Raw genomic sequence first — 13,658 nt, 5'->3', positions numbered from 1 at the left:
GGATGTCTCAATCTGTGACTATCAGACCCTGCCTTACTGAACTCACATTACCCTGGTCACTGGCATCATTTTGTCCATGTGCTAAACCCATTACGACTCTAAAGCAATTGTAAGCTAATACTTAGTGCTTTATAAAACATCTAAATAAGCACACCATTCTGCCTTGAATGCCATGTACTGTCTTTCTTCTCTTTAGTTTATCCATGTACTCATTACTTCTGTTCTAAAATAGGTGCTACTTCCTTTATTTTGTATTTAATACATTTATCTTACAGTGGAAATATGTTTGCATTTTGGTGCATTGCATCACAATGCTCCTGTGTACAGCATGTATCCCGTCTCACTGCCTCCCGTTATCTTCTGCCATCGCTCTTTCTTTCTCTCTCTCTCTCCATAAGCCGCTGGCGCTCTTTTTTGCTGTGCCCCCGTGGCCCACCCGGCACGGACTGCTTTGCGGCCATCGCACTGAGTCTGCACTCCCTCCCACGCACCCTCATAGCAGCAAATGGCAGGAATATCATCACAGGCCTGAGCACGCGCGGTGCCTGTCAACCCGCATCCCATTCACACTCTGTCACAGGGCCGTCACTCTCAGCCCTTCTCCCAGTCGCTGCCAATCATCATTTCTCTCTCTCTCTGTTCCTACACTTCGTAACTGTCTTTCTCAGCTTCAACTATCTCTAACAGTGTCTCTCTTTCTCTCACTTTCCTCTCAAAGTCTGTCTTTCTCTCTGAAGTTCTCACTGCCTCTTCCAGTCTCTTTACTACTCTCTTGCATACTCTTGGTTCAAGGCACTTTTCATTCAGTGACTCGCTCTCCCTTTGCCGTCACCCCTGCTCCTCTCCCTCCCTCTCTCGCCAGCCTGGAGCTAGACTCAGGGAGGTGATGTTCCCTGGTGCTACATCTGCCACCCGTGTACCATCTGGTTTGAATCCCGGCCTCGGCTGAACATCATTGTCTGTTCAGACTTAAATTGGTTTAAATGCTGCTTTTTATAACAAGCATTGGCATAGCCAATAGGTCTCGCATTTGGGACCTTATAAATGTTTAGCCGTGCAACACTTGATGTTGTTGCACCAAGGGTATTGTGCTGGCTAACTAAACACTTCTAACGTCCCAAAAGCGAGACCTATTGGCTATGCCAATGCTTGTTGTGTTTTGTTATGTGTCCATTAAAGGGAAAATTTAAATGCAGAGCAAAAATAAAATCAAAACCCTCTAATTTTCTGAGCACATACCTTTTGTAATGTTGGCGTTCTTTATTTCTCACTCGCTTTCAATTTCAGCATTCTGTGTCCCATGGTATGTGCTGTTAGTAACCTGTGTCCACCCCCTTCCTTTTTGGCCTAAATCTTTCTTTTTAACATTTCTCATATACTCAGGTTAATTTGTCAACAAAGGTGTTTTTTCTGTTTTTGTTTTTTTAAAGGGTCTTACTATGCGGTTCTCCTGAAGATCCATGTTTCACCGGTTGAGATATTGGCAGTAGTTGGTGATTAAGAGCCTTCAGATTGTTTTGAGTTTCCTCCACAATCTGTACATCCTGACAATCTAAACTTGCTCCAAATGTACCCACCATATTTATTTCCATTATAGAGCCTTTTGGTCTCCAACTTGGGCTAGGCCTCCCATTTTAATTTTAGTTCAAGCTAACATAGAGGTTGTGTTTCATTGCAAGACTTCTGCAGGGCAACTAAATTGTGCAGCTTGACAGACCTTAGAGGAGATATGGTTCTTAATCAGTGTAGTTCCACTTGTCTGACTTTACAAAATGTAGATGCAGACCCATTTGTCCTCTCACGGGTTATTTAAATCGGATTTTCAGTTCACAAAGCTCCTGTGAATTTATTTTTAGTGTCATGGCAGGAATGCTTAAAAATGATGGCCTTATCTGTACAGTGATGGTCATTTTTCTGACCTAGAAGTTGTTCCTTTAATTCTTTTAGTGAACAGTTGTGTTGCTCTGAAAAGCGTTCTATTTACCCCATTTAAATCTAAATAAGAAAGGAGTATTTATGGTAATTGCTCCATCCCCATGCTGATTTCCACTTTAGTGTTCATTATGAAAAAAAGAACCGCTTACAAAGTGTGTATTGGAAGAGTGAGTGTTGGTAGCAATGGGATGAAGAGCTAGGGTGATGGAGGTGGTTATTGGTGTTATTTGACCGAAATCTGCAGGACTCCCAATACCAGCCATTTACAATCTGGTTGGTCAAGGAGGCATGCCTCCCTCATGGAATAGATGGGAATGTTTTGTGCATTTTCTCTTCACCATCTCCGGTTTGTGGCCAGGAATAACATCTCTTATGTTGGATAGAATGATTCTTCTTCCCTGTCTTCCATTTCTAAAATTAAAGGCCTAGTTACTTTGCAACTATTGTTCAGTTATTTGAACTGGTGTTCTTCAAGGATTGAAGTAACACTCTCGTTCACATGGAATCTAGCACCCTAAAAAGCTTTGCCTCAATGTTTCATTGTTGAATAATATTGTGACGTGGCTTTGAGGCATCTTTTGATATGGAGACCTTTTATAATGTTGGAAGGAGGCTCATCCGTCACAGTTTCACCTTTGTTATCAAGTTCATGGTCACCACCTACAGAGCACTGACAGAGAATCCAATTTTATAGCATTTGTGAACAAGATGGATTATGCATTCTACTCTATGCTTTATCTTTTATAGCAGCCATGTAACACACAAAAAACATAGTGAGGCAATAAAAAAACATATGAATCACTGAGTTCCCACAACCACGTTTGTCATAATAGAATGTCCCATATCCAATAAGCCGTGACAGCGGTGTATAAACTGTCTTAACCATGTTAAGTACTGCTGCAAGGAAAACTGTTCTGGGATAATGAAACTCATAATAATATTCCTGCTTTTGATCTGAAACTAAAAAAGAAAGAGCTTAAATTCTGTACAATAAGCGGGAGGGCAATTTACCACATATTTCTGAGAACAACATTAAGTAATACCAGCAGCAAGGCTAACTTAATCATAAGTTTTCCAGTATGCACATAATAGGTGGCATAATCTTCGCCTCCGTGTCCTTAATAGAATTGAAAATTCTTGCTCACGAATGCTAGACAATTTTCGATTCTATGTCAAACCGGAGACTTCAGGTTAGAAAAAGGAATACTTACTGGTTTATGATAGAATTCTTTAAACATGGAATCAGACGACCAGTCGGCCATGGAGATAATTTCTTCCAACCGAGCTCCAACTGCAAACAACTTTGCCATGGCTCCTCTGACTAAGTGAGCACCAAAGATAGAAGTGTCTTTTCCTGCTATAGAAAGGAGCCATCTCACCCAGCACGCTAAAGTGGGGCAAGACACTGGGGCATGAGTTTGTAACAAAGAAATTAAAAGTGGACCAGAAGGAGAGCTTCACCAATGGGCAGTAACTCTCTCATTCTCCTTCACGCACTGAACCACACAGAGTTTCCTGTCCACTGGAAAATCAGGAAATACCACCTGTCTAGTTGCCGATTTGGTTCACTTGGAAACCAGGAAGGAAACGCCTTCAGGGGTAAAGGTCCTACCTGCGAGATTGACCGCTCGAACATCAGAGACCCATTTGCAGGAGACTAGGAACAACTAGAGTGTCAGTTTCACAGATAGTTATTTCCTGGACCTCAGAGCATTATCTGGCTAAGACTGAAGAAATCTAGGGACAATGAAAACATCCCAAAAAGAGGAATACTTTACTTGAGGAGGAGCAGAAAAACGTATTCCTCTGAGAAGTTTGGACACAAGTGTTCTCCCTCGGGTTTATTGACAACTGGCAGGTGGCCCGCAGAAATTACCTCTTTATCAGAATGGGTGGTATGATAAGAAAGGTTGTCCAACACTAGGGAGGCCAGAAAATTGGTGACGTGAATCACATCTGTTGCCACCAGAGAGGGTCCGGGGGAGAGTGGGAACCAAGGGAGTAGTGGCGGGCATTTGCAAGACAGTTCCCCCTAAGATGACCTAACCTGATGTGGGGACGATTTTTAAGATCTGGCCATTTTTGTGTTGGCACACTTAGGAACTCAGGGACAGGATTATGCCCACTTTCCCCAGGAAGTGGCCAAATAGGGAGCGTAGTGACTCCATGCCTTACAGATTAGCACCCCCCCCCCCCCCACAACCACCCCCAAAAAATCATGAACTGAGCTACAGAAGGTCATATGCCATCCCTTGTTAAGTCACAATAGCTACTTAGTTTCTCAAAACAGTTTAACACCCAGTCTATTTTCTAGCAGACAGGAGAGGAAGAAGAGTGCCCTATTTTGCATGTTAATTTTCTCCTCTAATGATAGGCACTGCTATATTGTTGTGCTTAAAACTAATGGGAGCCGGTAGACTTGAGTGTCAGTCCAGTAGCTCTACAATGTAGAAAAGCAAGCATCTGTAACCTGCTGGTGACACTTTCAATAAATAGACAGTATTTTTGCTCCGTCTGGTATTCTCCCACAGAATATGGGTCCAAACCTCATACCTTTTGGAGGTTTGGCCAGTAGCACTGTATTATTGGCAAATGGCATGGGTAGACCAAAGCCACTAACACTAGGGGGATATCTTGACCCACTCCACACAGAGCTTTGTTAAACATATTTGCGTATATTTTAAAAAGCAGACGGTTCATGACATACATCCTGAACTGTTGATGGTCAGCAAAGGGGCTGGTCAACTTACCTTCGTTGCCAAACCCTAATATTAGAGTTATATTATAAAGAACCTGTTTGACTTTAAGCAAATACTTATCCGCACTCACTTATGTAAGAATCTTTTAAAGCATGAAAACAATTGAAGGATTTAGAGGCCAGTTTCACATCAGTGGTTACCAAAGAGACCATTCTTCAGCCCAGTGTGGTTGTTTATTGTTTGATGGAGAAAGCTTTGCAATTCAATCTACCTGAAACCTACCTGTAATTAATTTTTTCTTTTAGTATATACATCTTAATAGGTGGCAGTCATTAAAAACAATTACATACGAATACATTAAAAATAGTGCAGTAATTCACAGTTACTACTCTTTGTAAAACTGAATGTTTAGCCAATAATTCCTAAAATGTCGCTAAACGGTAAAGCTTTGTAGATAAATGTTAGACAGCTGATAAAGAACAAGCTGCAGGTTGAGGGGATTGACGAGTTGGCTGCGTAGTTGCTGTAATGGGTGGTCTTTACATGAAAGTTCTGTAGGTTAATTCATCATTACCATAGTTAAGTTGAGAAGGACAGTATAGCATGATCTACAAATTCCAAAATGATTTTCAGCCTGCCCCTTACAAGTTATATTGTAGTCTGTGAAGTCATTTGCCTCAAACATTTTGAAAATGCATTTCTTCTACAATGCATGAAACTTTATCCGCCACCTTTGCATTTTACTGTGATAGGGTAGAAACGTGAATCAACTGTTCAAAGAAAAGCTCCAGAAATGTGGTAATGCCCTTTTAATTTTCAGTACAGTAGTAAACATGTTCTTGGTTTCAGACAAAAGGTTTTATATCTCTTTAAAGAAACCAGAGGTTAACTTGCTGGCAACTAACAATGTAATATTCATATTTTGTTGCTTTGCAGGATGTGACGGAGGAGGATATCGCAGCGGAGCTGGCCATAATCCATGGACAGATGGCATATATCATGCAGCTGCAGAGTCGGACTGAAGACGCATTGCAACTGTATAATCAGATAATCAAGTTGAAGTAAGGAAACTTTAAAGTCAGTCTGTCCCATCATATTGTGAACTGTTCTTTTGAAACTGATGGGTTTTGATGTTCGTTTTTTTGTTTTTGCAGGCCAACAGATGTAGGGTTGCTTGCTGTTATTGCAAATAACATCATCACAATTAACAAGGTAAATACTTTTATGTACTTGCTGTGCAATCAAAAGTGAAGTATTGAATGGTGTGTTTATCTGCAAGGAACAGATAAGTACTCTGTCCTGCCACGATTGCAGTGGGTGATAGTTTGAGCCATCAGCACTCCCTCTGTGCACCGTTGAAAATTGTGATGTGCACTGCTGCCTCATTACCTTCAGATTCATTAGTTAACAATAACGTATGCTAGGTAATACCCAGATCTGTGTCCATGTAGCTGTATAGATTTTTACTAGGATGTATAACTTCCTAAATAAACTTTCCAGTTTCCCTCGCTGTATTATATGGAATAGTTTTTTTTGCGAATTAATTTATTGCTTGCTACAGTACGTGAAACATTGAGCTATCCCGGCCTCACAGCTGAGAGAGAAGCAATGCCTGATCTGGAGGAAGACTGTGCCAGGCTAAATTCATAACCCATATCTACCTTGAGCACTCTGAGCCTCGAGAGACATCCTACTTTCTATCACACAGGCCCTTTCCGAAGCTGAGAAATCCTGCGAATGAGATATCCTCTCTCGAGTCGTAAGCACTGACATTTACATGGAAAACCCTTTCGATAGCGAGATGACTTTTACATGCTCCTGTTATTTTTGATGTATATACTTTTTAGGTCTCGCCTACCCAACAGCTTTTAGCTCTCTGTAGGCGAAAGCCTCATATAGACCGTACTAAAAACAGGTTTTCCATTCCTTACAACTGTTTGGCTTTCTTGTTACTCTCATTTGCTTTCTTCTTATTCAATGGCTTTCCTCTGTCTTCTTGTGTTTTTCGTTCACTTTGAGCATAGTCCCTTTTCCTTCATTTGTGACTGACTTGTATCCTTCCACTGCTTCCATTCAGGGAATGTATTTTTTCTTTTTATGTCAGCACTCCATGAGAGTGCATGTGTTTTCAACCTTTCTCGTGTGCACTGCTTACCCCCTAAAGTTCTCCCCCCACCCATTTCCATGTTTCTCTCTCATTGCACTCCCCAAACTTGTTCATTGCTTTCTCGACACATCCCTGCCTCTCTTAAAAGAAACACACAAGGGAGAGAGCTTGAAAATAAGTACACTCTCATGGAGTGTGTCCTTAGCTATCTCAATCACTCACCCACTGCCCATTGCTTTTTATTCCTTTTTGCTGATGCTGACATTGGCAAAGCCAGTGGGTCAATAATGCTCCGACTTATTATTGGCTTTGCCAAGGTTCGTTTTAAAAGCATGACACCTGTCCTGTCAACGCAGTAGACAAATTTGCACTAAGCCACTCTTAAAGTAAGCCCTTTTGACATGGATTACTCATCCAAAATGATGTCTCAATGCCTCAGAGCCTGGTGCATAACATTTAGAAATGGGACGTGCCTAATAGTGACAGACATGTTCCTTTAGTGACCACATTAAGTGCTGTTTCACTGCATGGACAGCAGTGCTGTTTTCCTAATGGAAAAAGCCTGTTTGTGAATAAAAATAATTTTTCCCATAGGTTAGATTATGGAGCACCCTAAGAAACCATCTACACACAGTTGTATTATTTATCGAAAGTCTAATTCATTGTTGATATTGCATTTTTGTTGCATATAATCCAGGGAGGATTATATAGAAAATAGTTCATTTGTGCCTCAAGACCTGGACAATGGGTTAAAAAGTTCTGCCATGCTTGCCTTTACAGTTGTTAACTCCCTAGCCCTGCTGATTAGGCATGATGTGACCCCAGTGGGAGTACAAATGGTCATTACCAAACATCAGATCTTTGGCATGTAGGCCATCCACCCCGATGTGTCGTGGAATGTGGGGTAGGATTATGGTTATGAAGAGCAGATGAGTTCTTTAAAGAACAACCTATGTCTCAGATTTTTGATATGTTTATGGTATCCAGAGATCTGGTGTGAAGTTTGCCTCTGGTAGTGGCCTGCTCCTAGTCAAATAGTCTGCCATTACTGCAGGGAGCATCAATCCTGTGCTTTGACCCCAGATTGAGTGGGTTTGTGGCTGGGAGTAAGGGGAGTATGCAATTTCCCTGTGTCAGCCCCCAAGTTAGGCACTGAACTCTTAATCATGGCTCTTGGGTCCTAGCATTTTTGAAGATCGCCAGAATGAGAATCTGCACTCAAGCCGAGAGTAAAATGTTGTAAAAAAATTGATGGTTTTACTTTGGGAACTCTATTGGATTTAGGATTAGGTGTTTTCAGCTGTCGCTAGCTACCAGCCACCAAAGAGATTCCCTTCCCCTTCACTGTCACCATAGAAAATAGTTGGCCTTTAATGAAGATTGCGGTCATAATAACCTGCATCTACTTGAAAGAAGGCTGACGCTAAGAACGAAAAATGTCCTAGTTTCAATTCAATTAAGGGCACGGAGGCGAGAATTACGCTGTTTTCTCTTAGTTTTATTAATACAGCCACAAAATATTAACAGACTTCTTTCCCATAAACCCAAGGGAACAAGTCACAGTTCAACAAAATATCAACATCTAATCAGATGATGCCAGTCCCCTCCATAGTCACACATTGTTGTTGCTTCCTCCTCTTTCTTCCTGTGACTGCAGATGGAGAGTAGCATCATTAATCCAGTGTTGACCCTTCGGATCCTAGGAGCAATTGAACAAATATGCATGAATCTTGAAACCAGACAATCTGAGTATTCAAACCAACAATCGTGCACAAAGTAGTCTTGGTCAGTGAACACTATGAACATGTGAGTCAAGGAATTTTACATATTCACCTTAACGTAAGCATATCACACTCAAGGGAGAGAAGCTATGCGATTGGGTTAACCCTTGCCTCAGTGTCCTTAATAGAATTGAAACTTACCATTACGATAGCTAGGAAAATTTTCATTCTGTGGCAGGACCGGAGGCGAGGATTGTGCTAATTTAAAGCTTATCCACAACCAGCTAAGCAATATTAGAGACTGGTTTAAAGTAAAACCTTTTAAAAGCGCAGTAGGACGACTACTCCACACCAATTGAGGATATCTTCCAGGCGGGCCCGAAGGAGAACGCCTTGGAAACCAACACCCCTCTGGCAGAATGCGCCCCAAACATTTTGGTGTCAATGCAATCTTCCTGTATGGCCCACCGGACCCATCTGGTAATTGTAGAAGTTTGCGTAGGGCTATTACCAGTTGCCTCTCTCCATGCGGACGAACGTCCGCCGTCATGGCCTCGAAAGCCTTTATACATCTCACAACACATAGTTTTAGGGAATCTGGAAAAGAAGGATAGTTAACCAAACTAGAGTTACATTTTGTACGCATTGTAATATGGAAGATGACTCATTCCAGGGTAAATATCCTACCTTTTATGTCAAGAGCTCTGACATCCGAGTCATGACGGCAAGAGATTAGCCAGAGGAGAATGACTAATTTAGCTGAAAATTCTTTCCACAATGGTTATCTATTTGATGACCTAGACAACAATAAGTTGAGAACCTTGTTAATGATGTCCCACAGAACAGAGTACCTGGGTTCTGGAGGGAGAGAAAGGCGAATGCCTCTCAAGAGCTTGCGCACCATGGGGTGCTCACCTACCGGGTAATTGCACTCCGGCGAATGGCCGGCTGAAATCACTGATCTGAAAGTATTGATAAGCCAGACCCTCCAAATCCAAGGAGGCGAGGAAGTTCAGGATGTGGGCAGTCTCTGTCCCCATGGGATCCAGATGTCGTGTATGACACCAGTCCATCCATCTAGTCCATGCCGATCAATAACGCTTGACTGTGCTGTCCGCCCCTGCCCTGGAACGGGGGAACACAGCCTGCCTCGAAAGGCCTTCCAGTTTCCAGTGTTCCCTGTAATCTTCCAAGCCATAAGAGACTCCTCCAGGACCAGAGGATGGGGGGGGGGGGGATTCTCCTCCTGACCTCAGAAGACACCCAGAGACAGGGGTAGAGGGATTGGATAATCCCAAGAAAGTTCCAGAAGAACTAGATACCAAGTTTGCTATCTCCATGCCGATTTCACTAGGATGATGTCCGCCGCTTGAGCTGAGAGGCACATGATCATCAATAATGGAGGGAAGGTTGCCAATTTTGGAGAAACTAGTCCATGGCTGCCGCAGCTGGATCTAGGCTCTAACTGAAGTATCTCAGGAGCTGGCGGTCTAGGTGGGATGCAAAGAGGTCTACCGAGAACGGCCCCACCATTCACATTGGGCTTAGAAAACGGTGGATGTAAACGCCAGAGGCTCATGTCTTGGAGTTGAAGTGAGTGCCAATCCGCTACCTGTTTGGCCGCCCCCTGATGATGCTCTTCCATTAAGGAGACCTGATTCTGCTGGCAGTAGTACCAAATGTTGCAGGCAAGATCCAAAAGGTTCTTGGAGCGAGTGCCCCAGTATGATCTATGTACTGGACTACCGCCATGTTGTCCATCATGAGGAGGATACAAGACTGCGCTTGATCCTTGGTCCAGCAGCGGACCATGAAAGAACCCGTTAGAAGTTCGAGGCAATTGATATGCATGGATTTGTTTTACACAGACCATCTTCCGCCTGTGGAGAAATCCCCACACTTCGCCCCCAGCCCATGCCACTGACGTCGGACTTTATGACCAGGTCTGCCAGCCACCACTGGATCTCCTCCCTGACGTCCTCCAATAAGGGGACCATTTGAGAGTAAGTCAGTCCCTTCCCGAAATGGGATGCCTTTCATCTTTGGAGGGCCCGATGATGAAAGAGGCTCAGGAATATGGCCTGGATCGAGGACGACAGGAGTCCCACGACTCTTGCTATTTGGCGTAGGGAGGGGGAGGACCTGGTTGTCAGGTGACGTAGCTCATGTTGGATCTTGTTCATCTTCCGCGAAGGAAGGTTGAGGGTGGCCAGAACCGAGTTCACAACAGAACACAAGAGCACCTTCGACTGAGAGTGGGTAAGAGTCGACTTCTGCTGGTTTATGATTAAGGCTCCCTGTTTTTCCATTTTTACAGATTTTTACAGATAAATAAAACCGAAACACATTTATTTTCCAGTCTATATTTATTTCTAAATGTGGATAAAAACGGAAATTGGGTTGTTTTTGAGTGATTCTAAATTATATCAGTCATGAATCCCAGCCCAATAGCTGTGAAAAGTGACAGGCAAGGGGATTAAAAAAATAAAGGAAATTTAAGAAAGAGCCTTAAACAGCAGTAGATTTGCACACCTTGATACTAACATTTCCATGATTTCTTATAAGTGCATATTTGATAATCTGAGTGTGTGTACATCATTGAAACCTGTCAGGCATGAATGTACGTTAAATAAATGCAGAAATATACACATTTCAGCGTCATTTTTTCACAAAATCTAAAATAGGTTTTTAATTCTCTCCATGGGATGGGGGGCCCCCATACCTTAGGAAGAGAGTGCAATTCTATTACCCGCATTGTCCCCTGAGGTCTGCTGCACTTCAGTTAGCTTGCATCCCCAAATCCTCCTATGCTCGAATTGGTGGTTGCTCCTTCCAGGTACAAGCAGCGCAACTTTGGAACAAGCTTCCTCTGGCACTTGGACAGATGCGCCGGGTCACTCTATTGAGTATCCGTGTGTTTTATAAATCCCTAATAACATAACAATAAATATGGATAAATACTGGTAAAATTAGCAAAAAATAAATATGGATAAATACAGACGCAAATGACAAAAATATAAATACCATAAAACCGGGAGCCCTATTTATGATGAACCCGAGAGATTCCAGGAGCGAGACAGCCATTTGCAGATGTCGCAAGAGGCTTAGTGGGCATTGGTCAATCAGGCTAATGATGTTGAGGTAGATAATGAGGCGAAGGCCTGAGCTCTGAGGAACTTTACTACTGGAAGCATCACCTTAGTATAGCACCAAGGAGCGGATGACAGACCGAAAGGAAGGGTGGTGAATTCGAAAGTCTCCCCCCTGCCCTTGAAACTGGAGGAAGCAGCTGTGAGGAGGGAAAACCAGGTCCGTTAGATAGACGTCCTTAAGGCCCAGACGTGCTATCTAATCATTGGGAAGGAGAAGATCCCGGAGCAGATGGTTGCCCTCCTTCTTGAAATGCCAGTAAACCAACCATTTATTGAATTCTATAAGTTGATTACCCGTCTCTGAACACCATCTCTCGTATCTACTATGAAGAGATTGTTTAAAGGTAATGTCTTCGCGATTACCCCTTTGTGTAGTAGATCTGATACCACCATGTCCACTAGAGCAGCCAGCGGGAGAGAAGACCAGGGGGCTTAGTTATTTTCTTGGTAAGGGGAGCCAAAAACTCTATGGAACCCCCGTACAGTTTGAAGGACCCAGGCATCTGCGGTGAGGGCCTGCCAGTTGTGGAAGCAACTCCGCCTCCCAGGCGCTGCTGAGGAAAGGTCTGTACGCTCACCTGAACTGGTACCCTGGTTATTGCCTCTGCGTCGCCCTTCTCTTGCACCTCGATGGCGGGATTGCCGTCGGGTGGGGGTAAACATTTCCAAACTTGGAGGTGTCCTGGTATTGCCCCTTCTTGTCGTCTTGTCCTCTGGTGAAGGCTGGGTGCTGAGCGTGGCTGGCTGAACGCCCCTTACCTCGGCCAGCCCCTGTGAAAACCAGAGGCTTAAAGATGCACTTTATGGATGCTTGCGTCTTATCTTGGGAATTAAAGGTCAGGACAAATTTACCCAGTTCCTATATGAATGGGTCCCCGAACAACCCCCCTTGGGCAATGAGGTCTGCTTCGGAGGTGGATAGGTCCACCAATTTAGGGTAGTTTTTGATGAAGAGCGAATGGCACTTCTCGGTAGAGAGAGTTCAATTTCAGGATGATGATGGCCCGTTGGGTCCAACCAAGTCCTCAAGAGAGATCAGGCTCTCTGATGCTTTGGCATCTCAGCATATCTAAGATATGGATTATGAGGCCCATCAAGTTTTACCTGGCAATTAGAACTACTTGCTGACTTGAAACCACTTTAAGAATGACTTTGCTCTTCCATTACCTCAGCTGGACTTGAAGAACACCAGATAAGGATGGGCCTTCTGATTGTATCTGTATGATAGAGAGGACCGAGGTTTAGCTTTCTTTGTCCTTAAAGCTAGGTACTGGAAATACTTCTCAAAGTTTAGAACAGCTGATGTTCCCAGGGACAGAAAGGACAAGAAGGAGCTTTTTGACATTGTATTTGAAAGAAAGAAATTTATTTTGATGTTTTGGTCTTGTTTTGAACATTCTTTTCATTAAATTGATTTGTCTGTTTTGCTTAAGTGTTTGCAATGGCTCAGATCACTGTGGCTGTCAATAAAATAGTTCTACTTAATGCATTTAGGTGTAACGAGACCATGACTCTACAGCAACACTATTTCTGCAATTTTTCACCTAGTGGTTTATGTTACTAGAGTATAGAACTTTGGGAATTGGGCTAAGTATTGCCTTTTAATTTGTGGGTTTTTCATTTCCTAGTCTTTGGTATTTGCATCTGAAATATTGACCGATCAGATAGTGGCTCTATTTGCTCTTTGAAGTCTCCCAAATCTCTGTCACATTGGTCAAGTCTTTCATGCAGGCCTCCCATCGAGGCAACCGTAACCATGTAATTTCAACTTCAGAAAAGATTTGTTCGAGGCATATGAGCTGCAGATCACACACTTAGCATAGATCGCCATCTGGTGTTAGGCCCAGATGTTTGCACTTGTTTTTGTCCTGGAAATTCTTTGGAAGTCATGGGATAGGTGACTCCTCCTTTGGACCATAGTGCGCATGGGCATCTGCTCCATCCTCAGATTGTTTTTTTCCGCCATCGGGCTCTGATGTGTTTGTCGCGCTCCAGTTCGGAACTGTTACCGATTCCACCTTCGACGCACAATCCTTCACCCTTT

At 43.1% G+C, this 13,658-nt stretch overlaps 1 protein-coding gene across 2 annotated transcripts in view; it reads left to right on the top strand.

The window, feature by feature from the left end:
- Positions 1-13,658, top strand: part of SRP72 (signal recognition particle 72) — a 259,141-nt gene that overhangs the window by 72,605 nt on the left and 172,878 nt on the right. For both annotated transcript variants that reach the window (XM_085641079.1, XM_085641078.1), the window contains exons 7-8: positions 5,571-5,695; positions 5,789-5,846. In XM_085641079.1, coding sequence (XP_085497205.1) covers positions 5,571-5,695; positions 5,789-5,846 — 183 coding nt within the window. The remainder of the gene's footprint in view (positions 1-5,570; positions 5,696-5,788; positions 5,847-13,658) is intronic.

Source organism: Triturus cristatus, chromosome 2_2 (assembly GCF_964204655.1).
Source record: "Triturus cristatus chromosome 2_2, aTriCri1.1, whole genome shotgun sequence".
Lineage (NCBI taxonomy): Eukaryota > Metazoa > Chordata > Amphibia > Caudata > Salamandridae > Triturus > Triturus cristatus.
This window is presented reverse-complemented; position numbering and strand designations above follow the sequence as displayed.